This window comes from Schistocerca gregaria, chromosome 2 (assembly GCF_023897955.1).
Source record: "Schistocerca gregaria isolate iqSchGreg1 chromosome 2, iqSchGreg1.2, whole genome shotgun sequence".
Taxonomy (NCBI): Eukaryota; Metazoa; Arthropoda; class Insecta; order Orthoptera; family Acrididae; genus Schistocerca; species Schistocerca gregaria.
In genome coordinates, this window is record NC_064921.1 from 539,579,736 (window position 1) to 539,598,708 (window position 18,973).

Below are 18,973 nucleotides of genomic sequence, written 5' to 3' on the forward strand. Positions count from 1 at the left end.
CCTGACCTCATCATAGAATATAACTAGACCTGAGAAGTTAAAACAGTTTTAACCCTAAATGGATGCTGAATGAACCATTTACAGACAAATGACAAGGCACACTCCAGGTTTAGGAACAGAACAACAACTCTCTGTGTCCCTCACTGATGACCACTGTTCAGAAACACTGAGACAAAAAGATGTATTTTCAATACAAAATTTAAAAAAATCCTCTGTTTGCAACATACTGTCCCTCGAAGTTTGTTGATGGGACATCGAAACAAAAGAAAATTTGATAAAGATAAAGTGAACTTATGTTCAGCTGTCAACAATCAGCAGCAGGTAACAACTTCACCCAAACAGCACAATGTCAAGTCACATTTGCAATTCCATACATTTGGTAGAAAATATCTGAGACATGGCAGCATTGTACCACTAATCATAAGTCAAGAAAAGGGCTCACAATAAGAAATCACTTTTTAAAGAGGAATTTTTGGTGATTATTCTATGAACAAGATTTGTTACATGATAGTTTGATACGCAGACTCACACAAATGAAAGATTAAGTGTGAATATTGACTTCTAATCTATTACTTCTTCAATAAATGGCAGTCAAGTTTGTGCCTTCAACCTAGGTCTATTGTCATGCAGAAAATCTAAATTCTGTGGGAATATGGTAGGCTATCTCATCACTTACCTACTTACCTGCAGTTCTACGCAAATTATTTTAGAATGGAGATTAAGTAATGCTTCTATTGCAATATAAAGGGCATAAATGCACCAGTTGTTTGCCGCAAGAGCTGACGATAGTACCATAAGAAATCTGCGACTCTTTTTGACAGCATTTGCATATGTCTCAGGGATCCCTGTAACAAATAATAATAATGTAAATTTTCTTATGGTAATGGAAAGGCCTTGGTAAAATATAGATACTTTAAAAAGTAAAGGTAAGAAATCACCAAATAAGTTGAGGTGTTAAGTCACCGATCGTCACATGAACAAGATGAGAACTTTGCTAGCTTTCAGGTGAATGCTTATACAAGGGTTGTGTTGGGTTGAGTGCACATAGGAAGACAGGAAAGCAGAGAGAGGGAGGGAGGAAGGGTTGGGGAAATGTGGTGGGTGGCTGGGAGGGAGAGGTGGCAGGTGGTTGGGATAGGAATGTTGCACTTGGGAGTAAACTTGTTCTAGCTGCAGGCAGGAGGAGTTTTGCACAAGATATGATGACATGGAGGAGTGGTTTTTGGGGGATGGGTGTTGGAAGAGGATAGAATGAAGCAAGAGGGAGACTATAGAGAAGAGGGTTAGGGAGCAGGATGAGAAGTTACAGGCATTGTGCAAATCTGAGGTAAGTATGGAGTGTGGGTTAGCAGAGAACGAGATCAGGAAGATTATGCAATCAAAGGATGTGTTTCTAGGGCAGCTCCTACATATGTCATTCAGAGTCTGGTGCTTGATTTCAAAGGCTGCTTCACAGCACATTCCATCTGGATCCTACCCAACAAACCCAGCTTTGTATCGCATAGATGTACATGCGTGTGTGTGTGTGTGGTAGCAAAATTCTCAGTTTTTTATCAACAATTAAGCATTTGTTTTTACTTGTAGACCTTTTACCTCCTTAAATTATTTATTAATGTAAATCTTCTTAATAGCTTACTTTGAAATATTTCCTTGCATTAAATCCTAACTGGACTAAAGCAGTAGGCAGATTATGGGATGGCATATTGTATTCATTATTTAAAATATTAAAGTATTCTCATTAAAATGTATTTATATAAATGAGAATGAATCATCATTGGTTGGTGATTCATGTACAATGTGAAGGCAGACAAACAATAATGCAACTGGAACTGCTATTTAATCTAAAAAATAATAACAATTTAGGGATTTTAGAAACATTTACTGTTGGATTAATTCCAAATGAAATGTCTTGAGAAAAATTTTAATAAAAAAATGAAAGAGAAACATCATGATTTATATGTCACAGAACTATGATGTGGCAGTATTTGTTAAAAAGTAATTGAATAGCTAGACAAGTACCAACTTTTTCAAATTACTGGTTTTCTTACTACATTTATTACATTATTTGCTTATAATAATTTTAGCATGCCATTGGCATCTAATAATAAAGTAATGAGACAATTATTAATGGCAGCTTGTATTTAGAATGACATAATGAGACAGTTTATACTAATAGCTCCGTTACTGTCCTTCACAAGTAACTGCACCACCATGAACATTCTTCTTCATAGTGAGGTCAGTAGCACACACATGGCAATGAAAGTGAAATTACATTAGAGCAAATGTTGCCTTTCAGTTAATATCAAAATATTTCTAAGTTGTTATACAGGAGAAACATACCTAACAATTTTGCTCTAAACATCACACCAACTCTGATAACAAATGAATCAACTCATGAACCTTCAAAAAAAGATGCAGTCAGGCTGAATTAAGTAACCTGAAGGAAGAATAGGGCTTAATATAAGCAGTAAATGGTAGGCAGGTTGCACAGGGCTGGAAATGCTACAAAATGCAAGCATATTTTTCAGTGTTGGGGTTCTGTGACTAGAGTCAGCAATGGTAATAGCAAACTGCATATTTGAAATTAGGAATTGTTACTACATATATTTGCTCTTTGCTCATTCATCACTCCTCAAACACAAAAACAGCAATAGGGCTTGTTTCTGAAGAAGCTGTATTTGAAATATGTGGTTTCTACCTCAAGAACTGACCAGGAGATGATTCAACAGGCTGTTATAAAGCAGCATGATTTTAATTTGAATTTCACTCTCTCCTGTGTTTTGTGCATCCCCCAAAATACTGAATGACATTTCTCTTCAAAATGTTTCTCTCTCTCTCTCTCTCTCTTTCTTCTTCATTCCTGCTGAAGCAATGGTCTTTCATCGACACACATTAACATCATCTGTAGTTATTATACTGACAAAAAATGTATTTACATATTATATCAAAGAGTGAAATAACTCATAGTTGAGCATTCATTCTAGAATAAATGACTCTGCACTTCATATTTCTCTCTCTTTCAGCACCTGTGTTTTCTGTTGACAAAACCACTTGTATCCAATAGTGTACAATTTTGAAGCCTCTTTCATTACAGGCGAAGAATGTATACAATTTTGTCTTTTTTCAGTATGCCTTGTTTTTCCATGTAAGGTTACTTGACAAATTTTTCTCTGGTCATTTGGTCTGACCTTTTGTCTTGGTCCACATCTGAATGAATGAATAAATTTTATCAACTACCAAAAAGATGGTTATCATTTATTATGGACAACAAAGAATAAATTTTTGCCACTTAGCGAGTCTTATGCGTATATTTATGTCACATGACATTTAGCATTCGGTGATTATGAAACATATGTGATTAAAATCATTGTGTTCATATTTTAAAATATAGGCCTGCTAATATCTATAAATACACTTGCTACTTACAGTCACCAGCTAGACTGTCGCGCTGAAAAGCAAAGCATTTGTAACCATATGAAGTCTCCAGTGTAGCAACTAAAACATCTAGTGCAAAATCAGAATCTTGTTCATCATAGCAGACGAATACATCATATTCCTTGTCATCTGAAATATACAACTATTATCAGTGATGATAAAAGTACAATTGTAAAAAACTGACTAATACCCATTTTACCATTCCAACATACACATGTAAACAGTTTTAACAAAAAAGAGCTATACATGCTGTACATTACTCTTTAGGAAAAACAATACATAATTAACATTACTGCATATCAAAAATCTTTCTTATTAACTCAAACACTACATTAAACTGTCATCCACTAAGAGGGTGTGAGTGGTACTAGCTACAGAAAAATTAAAATTCTAAATCGCCTTATTTTCATTATTAACCTTTATCACTTTTGGAAGTATTAGATATAGTAACACAAAAGAAAATGTTCGTGCATTTCTTTGTGTGTGTGTGTGTGTGTGTGTGTGAGAGAGAGAGAGAGAGAGAGAGAGAGAGAGAGAGAGAGAGAGAGAGAGAGAAAGAGAGGGGGGGGGGGGAGAAGGGAGGGAGAGGGATGGGAAGGCAGGGAGAAAGAAAGAGGGAGGAATACACAGATTCTAATCCATGATGTGGGTGATTACACTGGAAACATGACTGACAACATAATAATAATGATCAGTCTTTATCTGAATGACTCAGAATTTAAATTGAGAAGTGTTGAAGAGATTCACATAAAACTGAAATCTTTCTGATAAACAAAAGCTGAATGTAGTCAGAAAGAAATGTAAGGACAGCTATATGAGAGTACTTAATGAATTTGAATGTAATATCTAATCTGGGGAATGTAAAAACAGTCATACATTTAAAGAATTTTGTTCATTTAATCAACCAGTGGCTCGAAATCATCAATTTACTTGCTCATCTGATCATATTAGCACTAAAATTGAAGATTATAATGGTAGACCAAGGTACTAAATTTGATCTGTAACTGAAGAAATTCTTCCATTATTTATCTTTCACTCCCATTTAGTGCACTGAAAATTACATAGATTGCACCATTAGGCCTCAGGTTGTTAACACATGAATATCATAATAAACCCACACAGGAGCACATTAATGCAAACATTCCTTCATGGTTGCCAGAAGATGTCATGACTCAGTTTCTGATGCTCATTAGATCAATACACCAAATTGGCAATAATACAAGGTAATCCAGAGAACTTCAAAACTGGAAGATCCAAAGATAAGTAATTTAAGTAGTAATAAACTGTTTTTTAACACTTAAAACTAATTTATTACGTTAATTATAGTGCTCTGCAAGTGTACAATTAAAGGTTTTTGTCTTACTCGCGTATTTTCACAGTAATCACGTAAAGTTCGTTTTGTTTACATATCGCGGCCAGGCCGAACTTTTGAGTTTTCAGATTAAACTTCATACTGCAATCTTAAGTGCATTTACTGATAGTTTAGTGTGCTAAAATACGTTTGCTGCTCCTTTATATCTGTAGAGTATCATCATCTCTTAAGTAATTTCCAGTAAAAAACTTCTGAACCACTGTTTACATAGTCGCGAGTAGGCCTAATTTTTCGTACACGTATTTTCATTGTTTTCCGGTAACTTATTTGTCTTTCTGTCACTAAAATCGATTTGTACCATGAGTGTAAAGTGCCTGATGTGCCGTAGGATCGTTAGCTCCGGAGTCTGGTGTGATGGATGTAGTAACTTTTTTCATTGGGGCGACTGTAGTGGCGTGGGAATTGGGAAAATGAGCGAGACTCATCAGTGGTTCTGTAGGCTATGCAGTAGAGATAGGAAGATTGTGGAACAGGAGGGGAAAATTGCTGCCCTTCAGGCTGAGTTAGATGAGGCTAGGCGAGAACTGGGCAGGTTAAGGGGGGAGAAGGGTAAACAGGGGTGGGAAGTGGCAACAGGCATGAGGAACAGGCCAAGAAATTCTTCTGACAGCTTTGTTATTAATGTACAAAATAGGTTTGACCTGTTGCCTCAGTCAGAAACTGATGAGCCTCTCACAGAAGTAGATGTAGACAGGGCTCAACAAGCTTTCAGCAGCAAATTGATTAAGAATGTAGGGAAGTCTGCAAAGAGAAAGAAAGTCCTGTTGCTAGGTAGTTCGCATGCTAGGGGTGTGGGCCAACTTCTGCAGGATGAATTAGGGTTGGATTACCAGGTCACAAGTTTTTTCAAACCTAGTGCTGAACTTGGGCAGGTTACAGAGGATTTAGGTTCACTATGTAAAGGTTTTACTAAGGAAGACACCGTGGTTATTGTGGGTGGGCCGGGCAACAGTATTGACAGAGATCCGGGGTACAGCATAAAGTGTGACCTGGCAAAGATTGCATCGGCATCGAATCATACCAGTGTTGGGTTTGTGTCGGTTCTGGAGCGCCACGACCGACCTCATTTGACCTCTTCTGTCAGGAGAGTTAATTTGGAGTTGGAATGGCTACTTGGATCTGGTGCAGGGTCACACATTGGTGTGGTTCCTGTTGATTCACTCTGTAGGTGGGACTATACTAGACATGGCCTACACCTCAAAAGGAAAGGGAAGGGTAAACTGTCTGGGCTGATTGCAGGAAATTTAAAGGGGGGAGGAACTACATCTCATGGTGGAAACTCTTTTTTAGTGTAAGATCAGTGTCCAGTGGGAAACTCAGCCAGGCAAGTACTAAAGATGTTAAAAAAGTTCAAGATACTCACAAAAGTAAAGTGAAAAATAATGTTAGTATATTTCATCAAAATATTGGGGGATTGAAGAATAAAAGTACTAAAGATGTTAAAAAAGTTCAAGATACTCACAAAAGTAAAGTGAAAAATACTGTTAGTATATTTCATCAAAATATTGGGGGATTGAAGAATAAAATTGATGAGCTTCTGCTTTGTTTAGAAGATATAGAAACCAAGAATGTAATAGATATACTATGCCTGTCTGAGCATCACATTGTCACTGATATGCAAAAGGTTAGCATCAATGGGTACAAATTAGCTGCACATGTAAGTAGAGATAATATGATGAGAGGAGGAGTTGCCATATATGTCAAAAGCTTCCACAGTGCAAAAAATTTAGAAACTAAAAAATTTTGTGTAGAGCAACATATGGAAGCATGTGCCACTGAACTTAAACTAAATGATGGCACTTTCATAATTGTAACAGTGTATAGGTCCCCCTCAGGGAATTTCCAGCTATTTCTAGAAAACTTGGATGCTTTGTTGTGCTATCTGTCAGACAGGGGGAAGCAAATTATCATTTGTGGGGATTTCAATGTTGATTCCCTGAAAGAGTGTAATAGGAAGAATGACCTTTTAGTATTACTCAATTCTTTCAATTTGAGCTCCGTCATTGATTTTCCTACTCGGATAACAAAGAACAGCAGTACATTGATAGATAACTTTTTTATAGACCAAGATAAGTTTAAGGACATAAATGCTTATCCTGTTGAGAATGGTCTTTCAGATCATAGTGCACAGCTTGTTACAGTACATGACATAGCTCCATGCAGTATAATAAATCAGACTTTCAAAGCAGTGCGTTCAATTAACAATATAAATATTGCAAACTTTAGGGAAAGCCTACAGCAGCTAGACTGGGATGAAGTGTATAAGGAACCCGATGCAAACTTGAAATATAACTTATTTCACAATACATTTTTAAGGGTATTTGAAAATTGTTTTCCCAAGAAAATAGTTAAACATAATTCCAAGAAAACATATAAAAAACCTTGGCTAACTAAAGGAATAAGAATATCTTGCAACCGTAAAAGAGAACTGTATCTAACAGCAAGGGGAGTACTGCCCCCGAAATTGTTCAATATTATAAAAACTATTGTGCGGTACTAAGAAAAGTTATTAAAAAGTCCAGAAGCATGTGTATCATGTCTGAGATCAGTAACTCTGATAATAAAATTAAAGCAATTTGGAATATTATTGAAAGGGAAACAGGGCAACCAAGAGCACAGGAAGACTTTAGTGCAATAAAACTGAATGACAAGTGCACTAACAAACAATCAGAAATTGAAAATATTTTGAATAATCATTTTTTAAATGTTGTGGAGAAAATAGGATCTAGATCTTCACTAGAAGAGGCAAGGCTATTAATAGAAGAGGCCATACCTGCGCAGTTTGAAACAACTGTAATTCCACCAACCTCTCCCTCTGAAATCAGTAAAATAATAAACTCACTGAAAAGTAAAAGCTCTTACGGAATTGATGGCATTTCCAGCAAAGTACTTAAAGCTTGTTCCCCACAGATAAGTAGGATTCTCAGCCACGTATGTAATAGCTCTTTGGAGCAGGGTGTTTTCCCTGATAGACTGAAATATGCCATTGTAAAACCATTGCATAAAAAGGGGGATACGTCGGATGTCAACAACTACCGCCCAATCTCTCTTCTGACAGCCCTATCAAAAATTTTTGAGAAAGTAATGTATTCAAGAGTAGCCTCCCATATTTGTAAAAATAAAGTACTAACAAAATGTCAGTTTGGTTTTCAGAAAGGCTTTTCAACAGAAAATGCTATATATGCTTTCACTGATCAAATATTAAATGCTCTGAATAACCGGACATCACCCATTGGTATTTTTTGTGATCTCTCAAAGGCCTTTGATTGTGTAAATCATGGAATTCTTTTAGATAAGCTAAATCATTATGGTTTGAGTGGGGCAGTGCACAAATGGTTTAATTCATACTTAACTGGAAGAATGCAGAAAGTTGAAATAAGTGGTTCGTGTAATGTTAAAACAACAGCTGATTCCTCAAACTGGGGTGCTATCAAGCACGGGGTCCCACAGGGTTCGGTCTTAGGTCCTTTACTGTTCTTGACATACATTAATGACTTACCATTCCACATTGATGAAGATGCAAAGTTAGTTCTTTTTGCTGATGATACAAGTATAGTAATAACATCCAAAAACCAAGAACTAAGTGATGTAATTGTAAATGATGTTTTTCACAAAATTATTAAGTGGTTCTCAGCAAATGGACTCTCTTTAAATTTTGATAAAACACAGTATATACAGTTCTGTACAGTAAGTGGCACAACTCCAGTAATAAATATAGAATTTGAACAGAAGTCTGTAGCTAAGGTAGAATTTTCAAAATTTTTAGGTGTGTCCATTGATGAGAGGTTAAACTGGAAGCAACACATTGATGGTCTGCTGAAATGTCTGAGTTCAGCTACGCCTGCTATTAGGGTTATTGCAAATTTTGGTGATAAGAATCTCAGTAAATTAGCTTACTATGCCTACTTTCATTCACTGCTTTCGTATGGCATCATATTCTGGGGTAATTCATCGTTGAGTAGAAAAGTATTCATTGCACAAAAACGTGTAATCAGAATAATTGCTGGAGCCCACCCACGGTCATCCTGCAGACATCTATTTAAGGATCTAGGGATCCTCACAGTAACCTCACAGTATATATATTCCCTTATGAAATTTGTTGATAATAATCCAACCCAATTCAAAAGTAATAGCAGTGTGCATACCTATAACACCAGGAGAAAGGATGATCTTCACTATGCAGGGTTAAATCTGACTTTGGCACAGAAAGGGGTAAATTATGCTGCCACAAAAGTCTTTGGGCACCTACCAAACAGCATCAAAAGCCTGACAGATAGCCAACTAACATTTAAAAATAAATTAAAAGAATTTCTAGATGACAACTCCTTCTACTCATTGGCTGAATTTTTAGATATAAACTAAGTAAAAAAAAAAAAAACTTAATCATTAGTGTCATGCAATATTTTGTGTAATGTAATTTCTTGTACAGACATCTTTTATTAACCTGACACGTTCCACATCATTACGAAGTGTCGTATTCATGATCTATGGAACAAGTATTAATCTAATCTAATCTAATCTAATCTAATCAAATCTAGTCATCACAAATTTAAACTGCATGAAATTTGTTTGTGATCTTGGTCTTCTTCCAATAACAAAAAGGCAACTGAACATGTTAAATAGTGCAGAAAATTGGTCTCAGAATATGCTTTGGAAAACAGAAGTTATGTTAACTAACTCACCACTTGTAAATAAAGTAGGAGAATAGTACATCAAAATCATAGCAAATTTAAAAATTTAGGAAAAACTGTGATGTATAAAGAAGAAGAAACTATGTGCTATAACAGAATAAGCCAACTGTGAAAAGCACAATGTATCATGAAGAATACACACATCAAAAAAGAGAACTCCTGAAGATAGACATTGACTGTGGATATTGTATCACCGAGATAGTCCCTTTGTCTGTTCAGAGATGTCACTAAACCTGCTGTCCCTTTGACTGTTCAGAGATGTCACTAAACCTGTCCAAAGATGTAAACAACTATGCATGAGCAGTGTCTATTAGATGGAGGGGGCAGATCAGTTCCAGTCATTCCACCTGGAGGAGGTACATGGTTTGTGTTGTCTGTAGTTCAACCATGTCCAGATGGTCCATACCGCAGTTCGGCCACATCCACATTGTTACTTTGTGGCAAGAAGGGCTCTCAACAAGGGAAGTGTCCAGGAGTCTTGGAGTGAACCAAAGCGATGTTGTTTGGACATGGAGGAGATACAAAGAGACAGGAACTGTCGATGACATGCCTCACTCTGGCCACACAAGGTCAACTATTGCAGTGGGTGACCGCTATGTATGGAATATGGCTCAGAGAAACCCTGACAGGAATGCCACTGTGTTGAATAATGCTTTTTGTGCAGCCACAGGATGTTGTGTTATGACTCAAACTGTGTGCAAAAGGCTGCATGATGTGCAACTTCACTCCCAATGTCCATGGTGAGGTCCATCTTTGCAACCAATGCACCATGCAGCATGGTACAGATGGGTCCAAAAACATGCCGAATGGACCACTCAGTACTGGCATAATGTTCTCTTCACCAATGAGTGTTGCATATGCCTTCAACCAGACAATCGTCAGAGACATGTTTGGAGGCAACCCGGTCAGGCTGAATGCTTAGACACACCATCCAGCAAGTGCAGCAAGGTGGAGGTTCGCTACCTTTTTGGGGTGGCATTATGTGGGACTGATGTACACCACTTGTGGTCATGGAAGGCGCTGCAATGGCTGTACAATACGTGAATGCCATCCTCTGACCAATAGCACAATCATATTGGCAGCATATTGGTGAGGCATTCATCTTCATGGATGACAGTTCACGCCACCATCATTCACATCTTGTGAATGACTTCCTTCAGAATAACGACATTGCTCGACTAGAGTGGCCAGCATGTTCTCCAGACATGAACCCTTTCAAAAATGCCTGGGATGGATTGAAAAGGGTTTGTTTATGGATGATGTGACCCACCAACCACTCTAAGGGATCTATGTCGAATCGCCATTGAGGAGTGGGACAATCTAGACTGACAGTGCCTTGGTGAAGTTGTGGATAGTATGCCACAAAGAATACAGGCATGCATCACTGGAAGAGGACATGCTACTGGGTATTAGAGGTACCTGTGTGTACAGGAATCTGGACCATCACCTCCGAAGGTCTCACTGTATGGTGGTAAAACATGCAACGTGTGGTTTTCATGAGCAATAAAATGGGCGGAAATGATGTTTATGTTGATCTCTATTCCAATTTTCTATACAGGTTCCGGAACTCTCGTAGCTGATGTGATGCAAAACTTTTTGTGATGTGTGTACATTATAATCACTAGGAATATGTGCTGTAGCTAACAAATGGTGCCAGTCATGCCTCGCAGATTTTAGTGAAAAACTTGTGGGGATACAAGCTCTATGGACTTCCTTCCCCAAGAATATCATTGCAAAAGCAGTATCTCTGGACCTTGGGTAGTGTGTACAGACACCACGTTTCTAAGATGTATCTGTCCATATTACGTGTGTAAATAAATATTGTATATGTGAATCGAGTATAGATTTAAGTGTCAGGAAGTCATTTCTGAAAGTATTTGTATGGAGTGTAGCCATGTATGGAAGTGAAACATGGACGATAAATAGTTTGGACAAGAAGAGAATGGAAGCTTTCGAAATGTGGTGCTACAGAAGAATGCTGAAGATTAGATGGGTAGATCACATAACGGATGAGGAACTATTGAATAGGATTGGGGAGAAGAGAAGTTTGTGGCACAACTTGACCAGAAGAAGGGATCGGTTGGTAGGACATGTTCTGAGGCATCAAGGGATCACCAATTTAGTATTGGAGGGCAGCGTGGAGGATAAAAATCATAGAGGGAGACCAAGAGATGAATACACTAAGCAGACTCAGAAGGATGTAGGTTGGAGTAGTTACTGGGAGATGAAGAAGCTTGCACAAGATAGAGTAGCATGGAGAGCTGCATCAAACCAGTCTCAGGAGTGAAGACCACAACAATAACAACATGTGAATTGGTGATGTTGACAGTCATTACACATCACGAACATCGTGTTCGTTACCCAGTTCCTACACTGTTGACCCCGTGCTGCGACATTTTCGTGTGACACGTTGCTCCGCCTCCACCCAACATGAGAATCCAACACCTTGCCAATGTGGATTCTACAAACACCAACGGTCAGCCAGCAAGTGTTGTGAGTGTTTATGTATCGACTTTTCACCGCTACAAGATGGAAATTGCAATAGTTCTGGGTTTAATATGTGCACAACAATGCAACCATTGTCACACCAATGCACACATAATGACTATGATATTGAACTTCTATCGACAACAGTGTCTTTACTGAACACTGGAAGTAGTGCTACGAGTGCTTACGTGGACACTAACCTCATCAGACTACATAAAGAAGGGACAACGATGATCGACGGTAATGAGCAATGGTCCTACCCTGCTGCCCCCGCCATTCTTGAGTGCAATATTCCAATTGCTATACATTCAGCTAATAAAAGTACTACTCACAAGTCTCCCTATCAACCTAGCGTCTCTACCATTATTGAGATGTCAGGCATTGACAGGCTAATTACAGACACCAACCACAGTTACATAACAAACACTGAACAGTGAGTGATAACATGAAAGTCAGTGTATTTGGTGGTCTCAGGGGCAGAGAGGTGGGTTAACAGTGATTTTGAACAGAATGGCATATTTCTGCACAGCGCTTTTGCTCTCACACATCACGCGCTTGAAGTCACACACCTTGGGCGTGACATCACGGACCCGCTGGCCGCACCAATCCCCACAGCCCAGCTTGCACCGGGATACGCTGATGCTCACTATGTGCTGCACGATACAACTGTTTTAGCATGACCACACATCAACAGCTATCAGGATACCACAGCAGACAAATCAACAGCACTACAACCACAAGATGGATATCAGAATTACAACCTGACTGCTACACCAACCACTGTGACATCAAACTGCAAGTTCGAGCCAGACATCAACTCCATGCCTACAGTGGACCCCATAGCACATGAACTGACAATCTACCACGAATTTATCCAGCTGACGATGATTACACAGCATGCTGCTGATCCTATAGGCGCAACGCAAGGACCTCCCACTTTGTGACGACCTCTGAACAACCGTGACTTCACTCCACCTACCACGACACACATTATGACCAAGGGGTGCAATGCTGTTAACATGGAGTTACTTGCTGCACCACCTACAACACACACTACATTTCATTACACTGACACCACCACAGTAACCGCGATGGCCACAACGCGACTAGTGGAACACTGTGCACAGTGGACACAGGGACAAACACTGCCAGAAAACTGTGATATCCAATGGAATTATATTTTTCTGCTTTCTGCTGATGCATCTATATGTCACACGGGTGATGGCACAGAGGTATCAGGTGTGCTGCGACCCTCGCCACCTCACGGGTGTGACATCACTGCCCAGCCACCTGCGCCGCATGTCGCACCACAGCTCCAAACGGAATATCACACCATACCGTGCCGACAAGTACAACAGACAATGGCCACACCTCTTCAGGCCACCACAGTCAGTCCGAGCAACCCCATGCAACTACTGCACAGGGGAAATTCAGTGGGAACAATAGAAAACAACCACTATGGAAACCACCCACCATCTCTCAAACTCCACCTACCACCCATTCACACAAACTCAACAGAAGTGTGCTTTGCTTTATGCAGAGCAAGCTGTTAATAGTTCTCAACCATCTCGGTGAGCAAGCAGATCTCGTCAGCAATCTACTGCTAAATAACCCGACTGCGCACAAGTATGAGACTATGAAGTCACTAATATTAAAAAGTTGTCACGCATGCCAGAGCAACAGCTGCACCTTGCCATAAATGAGACAATGCTGGGTGATGACACTGTGCCTGAAAATTGATAACAACCTAGTATCAGACTGGGCCCTGTGGTCATTATGGTTACTCAAGCTCCCAGAGCATATACAGATAGCACATCTAGTACGTGGGGACACACCATTGTAAATGCGTCTACAAGTGCCTGATAGGATGCTGGCGCTCACACATCACCAGACACTGATCAGCGCCAGGACAGTCATCTACAACTGCCGCACGAGCAATCGATATGGTACACAACAGACGAGGGCAGCAGGGGTAGACACTGTGTACAGACCCGAAGCAAACCTCCTACTCCCCCCCCCCCCCCCCCCCCCCCCCAAATGGACCCCAGCCACCTTACAGGCTGAAACCCCTGCAGCACTGCAACAATCATGGCGCATGGACCCAGCACCTGCAGGAAATAAACAAACAAGGGAGACGGCCGACACCTGGGCTGCTACAATACAGCCCAGCCAAAACAAAATGACGAGCGGCTACTGCTGGTTTCGTGCGTGATTTGTTGCCAATGCACGCCACTGCTGACAGTTGTGTGGCTACCCAAACTACACTTGCACACCAGCCTGCCTCCGTACAACAAGCGGACTTTCTATTGGAGATACCAAAGGACGTAACATGCCACACACAGAGGCAGATGGTGCACAACCGTTTGTTATATGCACTGGCTACACTAGTACCTGCTAGTCGATATGGGCACAGACATCAGCACACTACCCACATATCTCACCAGAGGAGATTACAAGCCCTCAAGCGTACAACTCTGAGTGGCAAGTGATACAATAATACCAGTAGTGGGGACAGCCCATGTGATGCTCTGGCTAGATGACCACACACCAAGTCTGTGGACTTTCTTTGTGGCTGAAATGGTGGAACTAGTGCTCGGAGCGGACAGTAGACTTCCTCCATCATTACTGCCTCATCTTGGATATTAGCAGGGCTCTGTTATTACAAGGCAACACCCTAGAGGAGGTGTCTGCAGTGACAGTCTGCTGTTCACCATGGACCCTCCCCCTGCACCACTAGACATTGAGACTGCAATGGATCTTGCATTACAACATGCAACACTGTGCAACGAACTCCACGAAAAGATAATCTGCAAAGAGAACAACAAAACATGTACAGAGAATGAGCACCTTGGCAGCCATCATCATGAACTGGACAACCAACTGCAATCAATCCGTCAGCAACTACAGATGGCCCTGTGCACCCAAGAGCCACAGGATAATTGCACAACCACTGGCACGGATACACAAGTTAGTACAGTGCCCATTATACTTGGTGATGCAACTCTCACGAGCAGGTCAAATAGCAACAGTGTTTCTGCTTTCGTGAGCAGGTTACCCACCAACAAGGCTACCACCCTTATGGACAGATAATACAACAGGATTCCACCCCCTGGGCCACCACTACCAAACAAAGCAGTTAGCATAGTTGTGGACGGCACTGTCCATAGAATTAATATGACTCCGGGATCGAACTTATGCTACCGCCCCTACTGCCTTTCCCCCCCACAAACTCAAGGTGGCCTAGGTAGCCATAGAAGAATTTCTCCAGGATGGTATAATCAGACCTTTGGACAGTGAATGGGCATAAACAATCACTATGTGGCCAAAGAAAGAGAGTACACAGCGACTACTGGTACTTCAATGCCAAAACAATTATAGGTAACTACCCGGTCTCTCAAATATTCAAGATTTTGCACAGAAGATGGCAGGGGCAACCACCTTTAGCATATTGGACTATAAAACAGCATACTACCAAATAGCTATGGCCCTGGAGGACGTTCACAAAAAGTTCTATTCATGACATTTGGGTTGAAAAATGCCATACAGACATGGCAAAGATTCATTGATGGGTTCTTTTTCAATGTGCCACTCTCTTACTGCTATTTAAACAATTTAATTATATTCTCAAAATACACAGAGAAACATGAACAACACCTACATGGAGTATACAACAAGCTGCCACAACACAGGGAGAAATTAATACTGACAAATGCCAACTGCGACAGCCTTGCATCACGTTCGTCGGCCACCTAGTCGACGCAACAGGCTTGCAGCCCACACAGGACAAAATTGAGCAAATCACTAACTGGCCTCCTCCCACAAATTACCAAAAACTATGTAAATTTCTTGACATTGTCAATTTTGTACCAACAATACCTGCCCCATGCAGCTGAAACACTACTTCCCATCACAGAACTCTACAGTGAAAAATAAATTGGGAAAGATGAAGCTAACATGGACAGCCGAGGTGCAAACTGCATTCAGCAACATTAAAGCTCAACTAGCCCACACCATCACCCTCAAACTACCTTCACCAGATGCTCATTTTATCATTACATTAGATGTAAGCGATCAAGTGATAGGCACTATATTACAGCAAGAAGTGCCAGGGATGATTCAACCTCTCCATTTTTTCTCAAGGAAACTGACAGACTCTCAAAGGAAGTGGTCAACCTTTGACCAAGAACTACTGGCCATGTGTGAAGCAGTGCACTACTTCTGTGATGATACTGAAGGGAGACCACTTACTTTTTATACAGACCATCGACCATTAGCTGCTGCAGTAAAGAACCTGTCTGCCAATGCCACACAGCACAAGTTTAGGCACTTGGACCACATCTCACAGTTCACAACAGATGTTCACCAACTGCACAGAGTGGACAATATGGTTGCAGACTACCTGTCCACCTAGCAGCCGTGACTATTCAGCTGGATTTCGGTAACCTTGGGGATGCACAGGCAACAGATACGGACGTGGGACAATTCTTGTCAAGTGTAAACATGGGATTACAACTACAACAATGCCCAGTGTCTGGGACCAACAAACTAGTTTGGTGTGATGTGTTAACAGGGAGGCAATGACCTTCCGTCCCTGTCAACTATCGCCAAAAAATATTCAATTTGCTCATCCTGGAGTGTGCCCCACGACAGAACTAGTTTCAGAGTGTTATGTATGGCTGAATATGAAGAGAGATTGTGCCACATGGACATGAGCGTGCATTTCTTACCAGAGGACAATACAACCAGCCACCATTAGGGAGCTTCTCTGTCCCAGAGGGCTGTTTTTGCCATGCACATATAGATATAGTGGGGCCACTACTTAAATCTAATGGATTTTGTTATATCCTATCGGTCACTGACCGAACAACTCAGTGGGTGGAAGCCACTTTGCTCAGGGACTTATCAGTGGAGACAGTTGGGATATCTTTGATCAGTCTATGGGTAGTGAGATTTGGCTGCCCTGAGTCACTAACAACCGATCAGGGTAGACAATTTGAATTGACTCTTTATGGAACTGTGCCACCTCTGCGGCTGCCACTGATTCCATACCACAGCCTACAATCCACAGTCAAACAGCCTCGTGGAACGATGGCACCGCACACTGAAAAGAGCACTGGTGTGCCACAATAGCGAATGGTCAGAGGCCATACCTTGGGTGCTGTTGGGTATCAGAACAGCTCACAAAGAGGACCTTGACACCTCACTAGCAAAGAGCCTCTCTGGTGAAGCGATTAGTCTTCTGGTGGAATTTGTCACATGGACAATTGACAAAGGCAACAAGGATTGCTCTGACCTCCTACAACGGGTCAGAGAATGGATACTCAGCATCAGAGTCCCACTGCCCTCACATCACACAACACCCTCTGTATTTGTGCAAAAAAACCTACAGACTTTCACTCATGTAATGCTATGCACAGAAACTATCAAGTCAGCACTGCACCCAGAGTACAGTGGACTGTATAAAGTACTAGGATGGGGACCCAACACATTCAAATTGAGCTAGCCGGCAAACCCATTACTGTGTCTGACTGAAGCCAGAATGGACTATGGTGGAGAAAAATACTGGGGAAAAATACTGCCCCTTTGACCCCAGGCCATGACTCAACCCCTTTTGCCATCACAGTCAATGTCAAGCACTATCTTCCTGAAGATATCACAGTGTCTCTATATGACTCAACGATCATGGTATCTGCAACGTACAAAAACTGACAGGTCGGCAACAGCATGGTGTCGTGATCATTGTACCACTCCACACCGATACCACAGTCATTCAGTAGAGATGCACTGTTATCTGCCTTATCCAGGGATGGCATCCTACATGTGTAAGCCCAAGATCACAACATGGAAAACCGGACACAGGATTAATCTACACCCCCATCACAGGATCATGTACAACCACCGGCGGATGACCTAACGATGGAACCTCTAGTACCACCTACTCAGCCAGTACAGACGTCACGAACAGGCAGACTGCTGTGCTGACCAAGACTTCTAGATGAATATGAGCTAGACAGCATTTCCAGAGATACCACAACACATTTCAGTACTCCATGCCTTTGGGGAGGGCCAAATAACAGTATCTCTGGACCTTGGGTAGTGTGTTCTGTGACACCAAGTGGTTAAGTTGTATCTGTACATGGAATGTGTATAAATAAATATTGTGTACAGGAATTGGTAACACTGACAGTCATTACATGTCATGAACATCTTGTTTTTTACCAAATTCCTACATACTTATGAGAAACAAAATACACACGTCCAAAGAAGTATTGCATCCCAGAACTCCTGAAGATAGATGTCGACTGTGATACTGTATCACAGGCACAGTCCCTTTGACTGTTCAGAGATGTCACTAAACCTGCTCAAGGAAGTAAACAACTATGCATGAGCAGCATATATTAGATGGAGGGGGTCCAATAGCCGATCACTTCCAGTAATTCCACCCGGAATGAGGTGCACAGCTCTTGTCTGTAGTTCAACCATGCCTAGACAGTCAATACCATGGTTCGATCATGTCCGCATTCTTACTTTGTGCCAGGAAGGGCTCTCAACAAGGGAAGTGTCCAGGTGTCTCAGAGAGAACCAAAGCAATGTTGTTTGGACATGGAGGAGATACAGAGAGACACGAACTGTCAATGACATACCTTGCTCAAGCTGCCCAAGGGATACTACTGCAGTGGATGACCACTACCTATGGATTATGGCTCAGAGGAACCCTGACAGCAACACTATCATCTTGAATAATGCTTTTGTCCAGTCACAGGAAGTTGTGTTATGACTCGAACTGTGTACAATTGGCAGCATTTTGTGCAACTTCACTCCCGACGTCCATATTGAGGTCCATCTTTGTAACCACAATACCATGCAGCTTGGTACAGATGGGTCCAACAACATGCCGAATAGACCACTCACAACCAGCATTACATTCTCTTCACTGATGAGTGTCGCATATGCCTTGAACTGGAGATGTGTTTGGAGACAACCTTGT

General features: G+C 41.0%; 1 protein-coding gene across 1 annotated transcript in view; it reads right to left on the minus strand.

Moving 5' to 3' along the window:
- The window catches only part of LOC126331082 (interleukin-1 receptor accessory protein-like 1-B), a 121,329-nt gene that overhangs the window by 11,157 nt on the left and 91,199 nt on the right, over nucleotides 1-18,973 (minus strand). Inside the window, exons 7-8 of the mRNA XM_049996441.1 lie at nucleotides 3,427-3,564; nucleotides 685-845 (exon numbers count right to left, since the gene is read on the minus strand). Of these exons, the coding sequence (XP_049852398.1) occupies nucleotides 685-845; nucleotides 3,427-3,564 (299 nt within the window). The remainder of the gene's footprint in view (nucleotides 1-684; nucleotides 846-3,426; nucleotides 3,565-18,973) is intronic.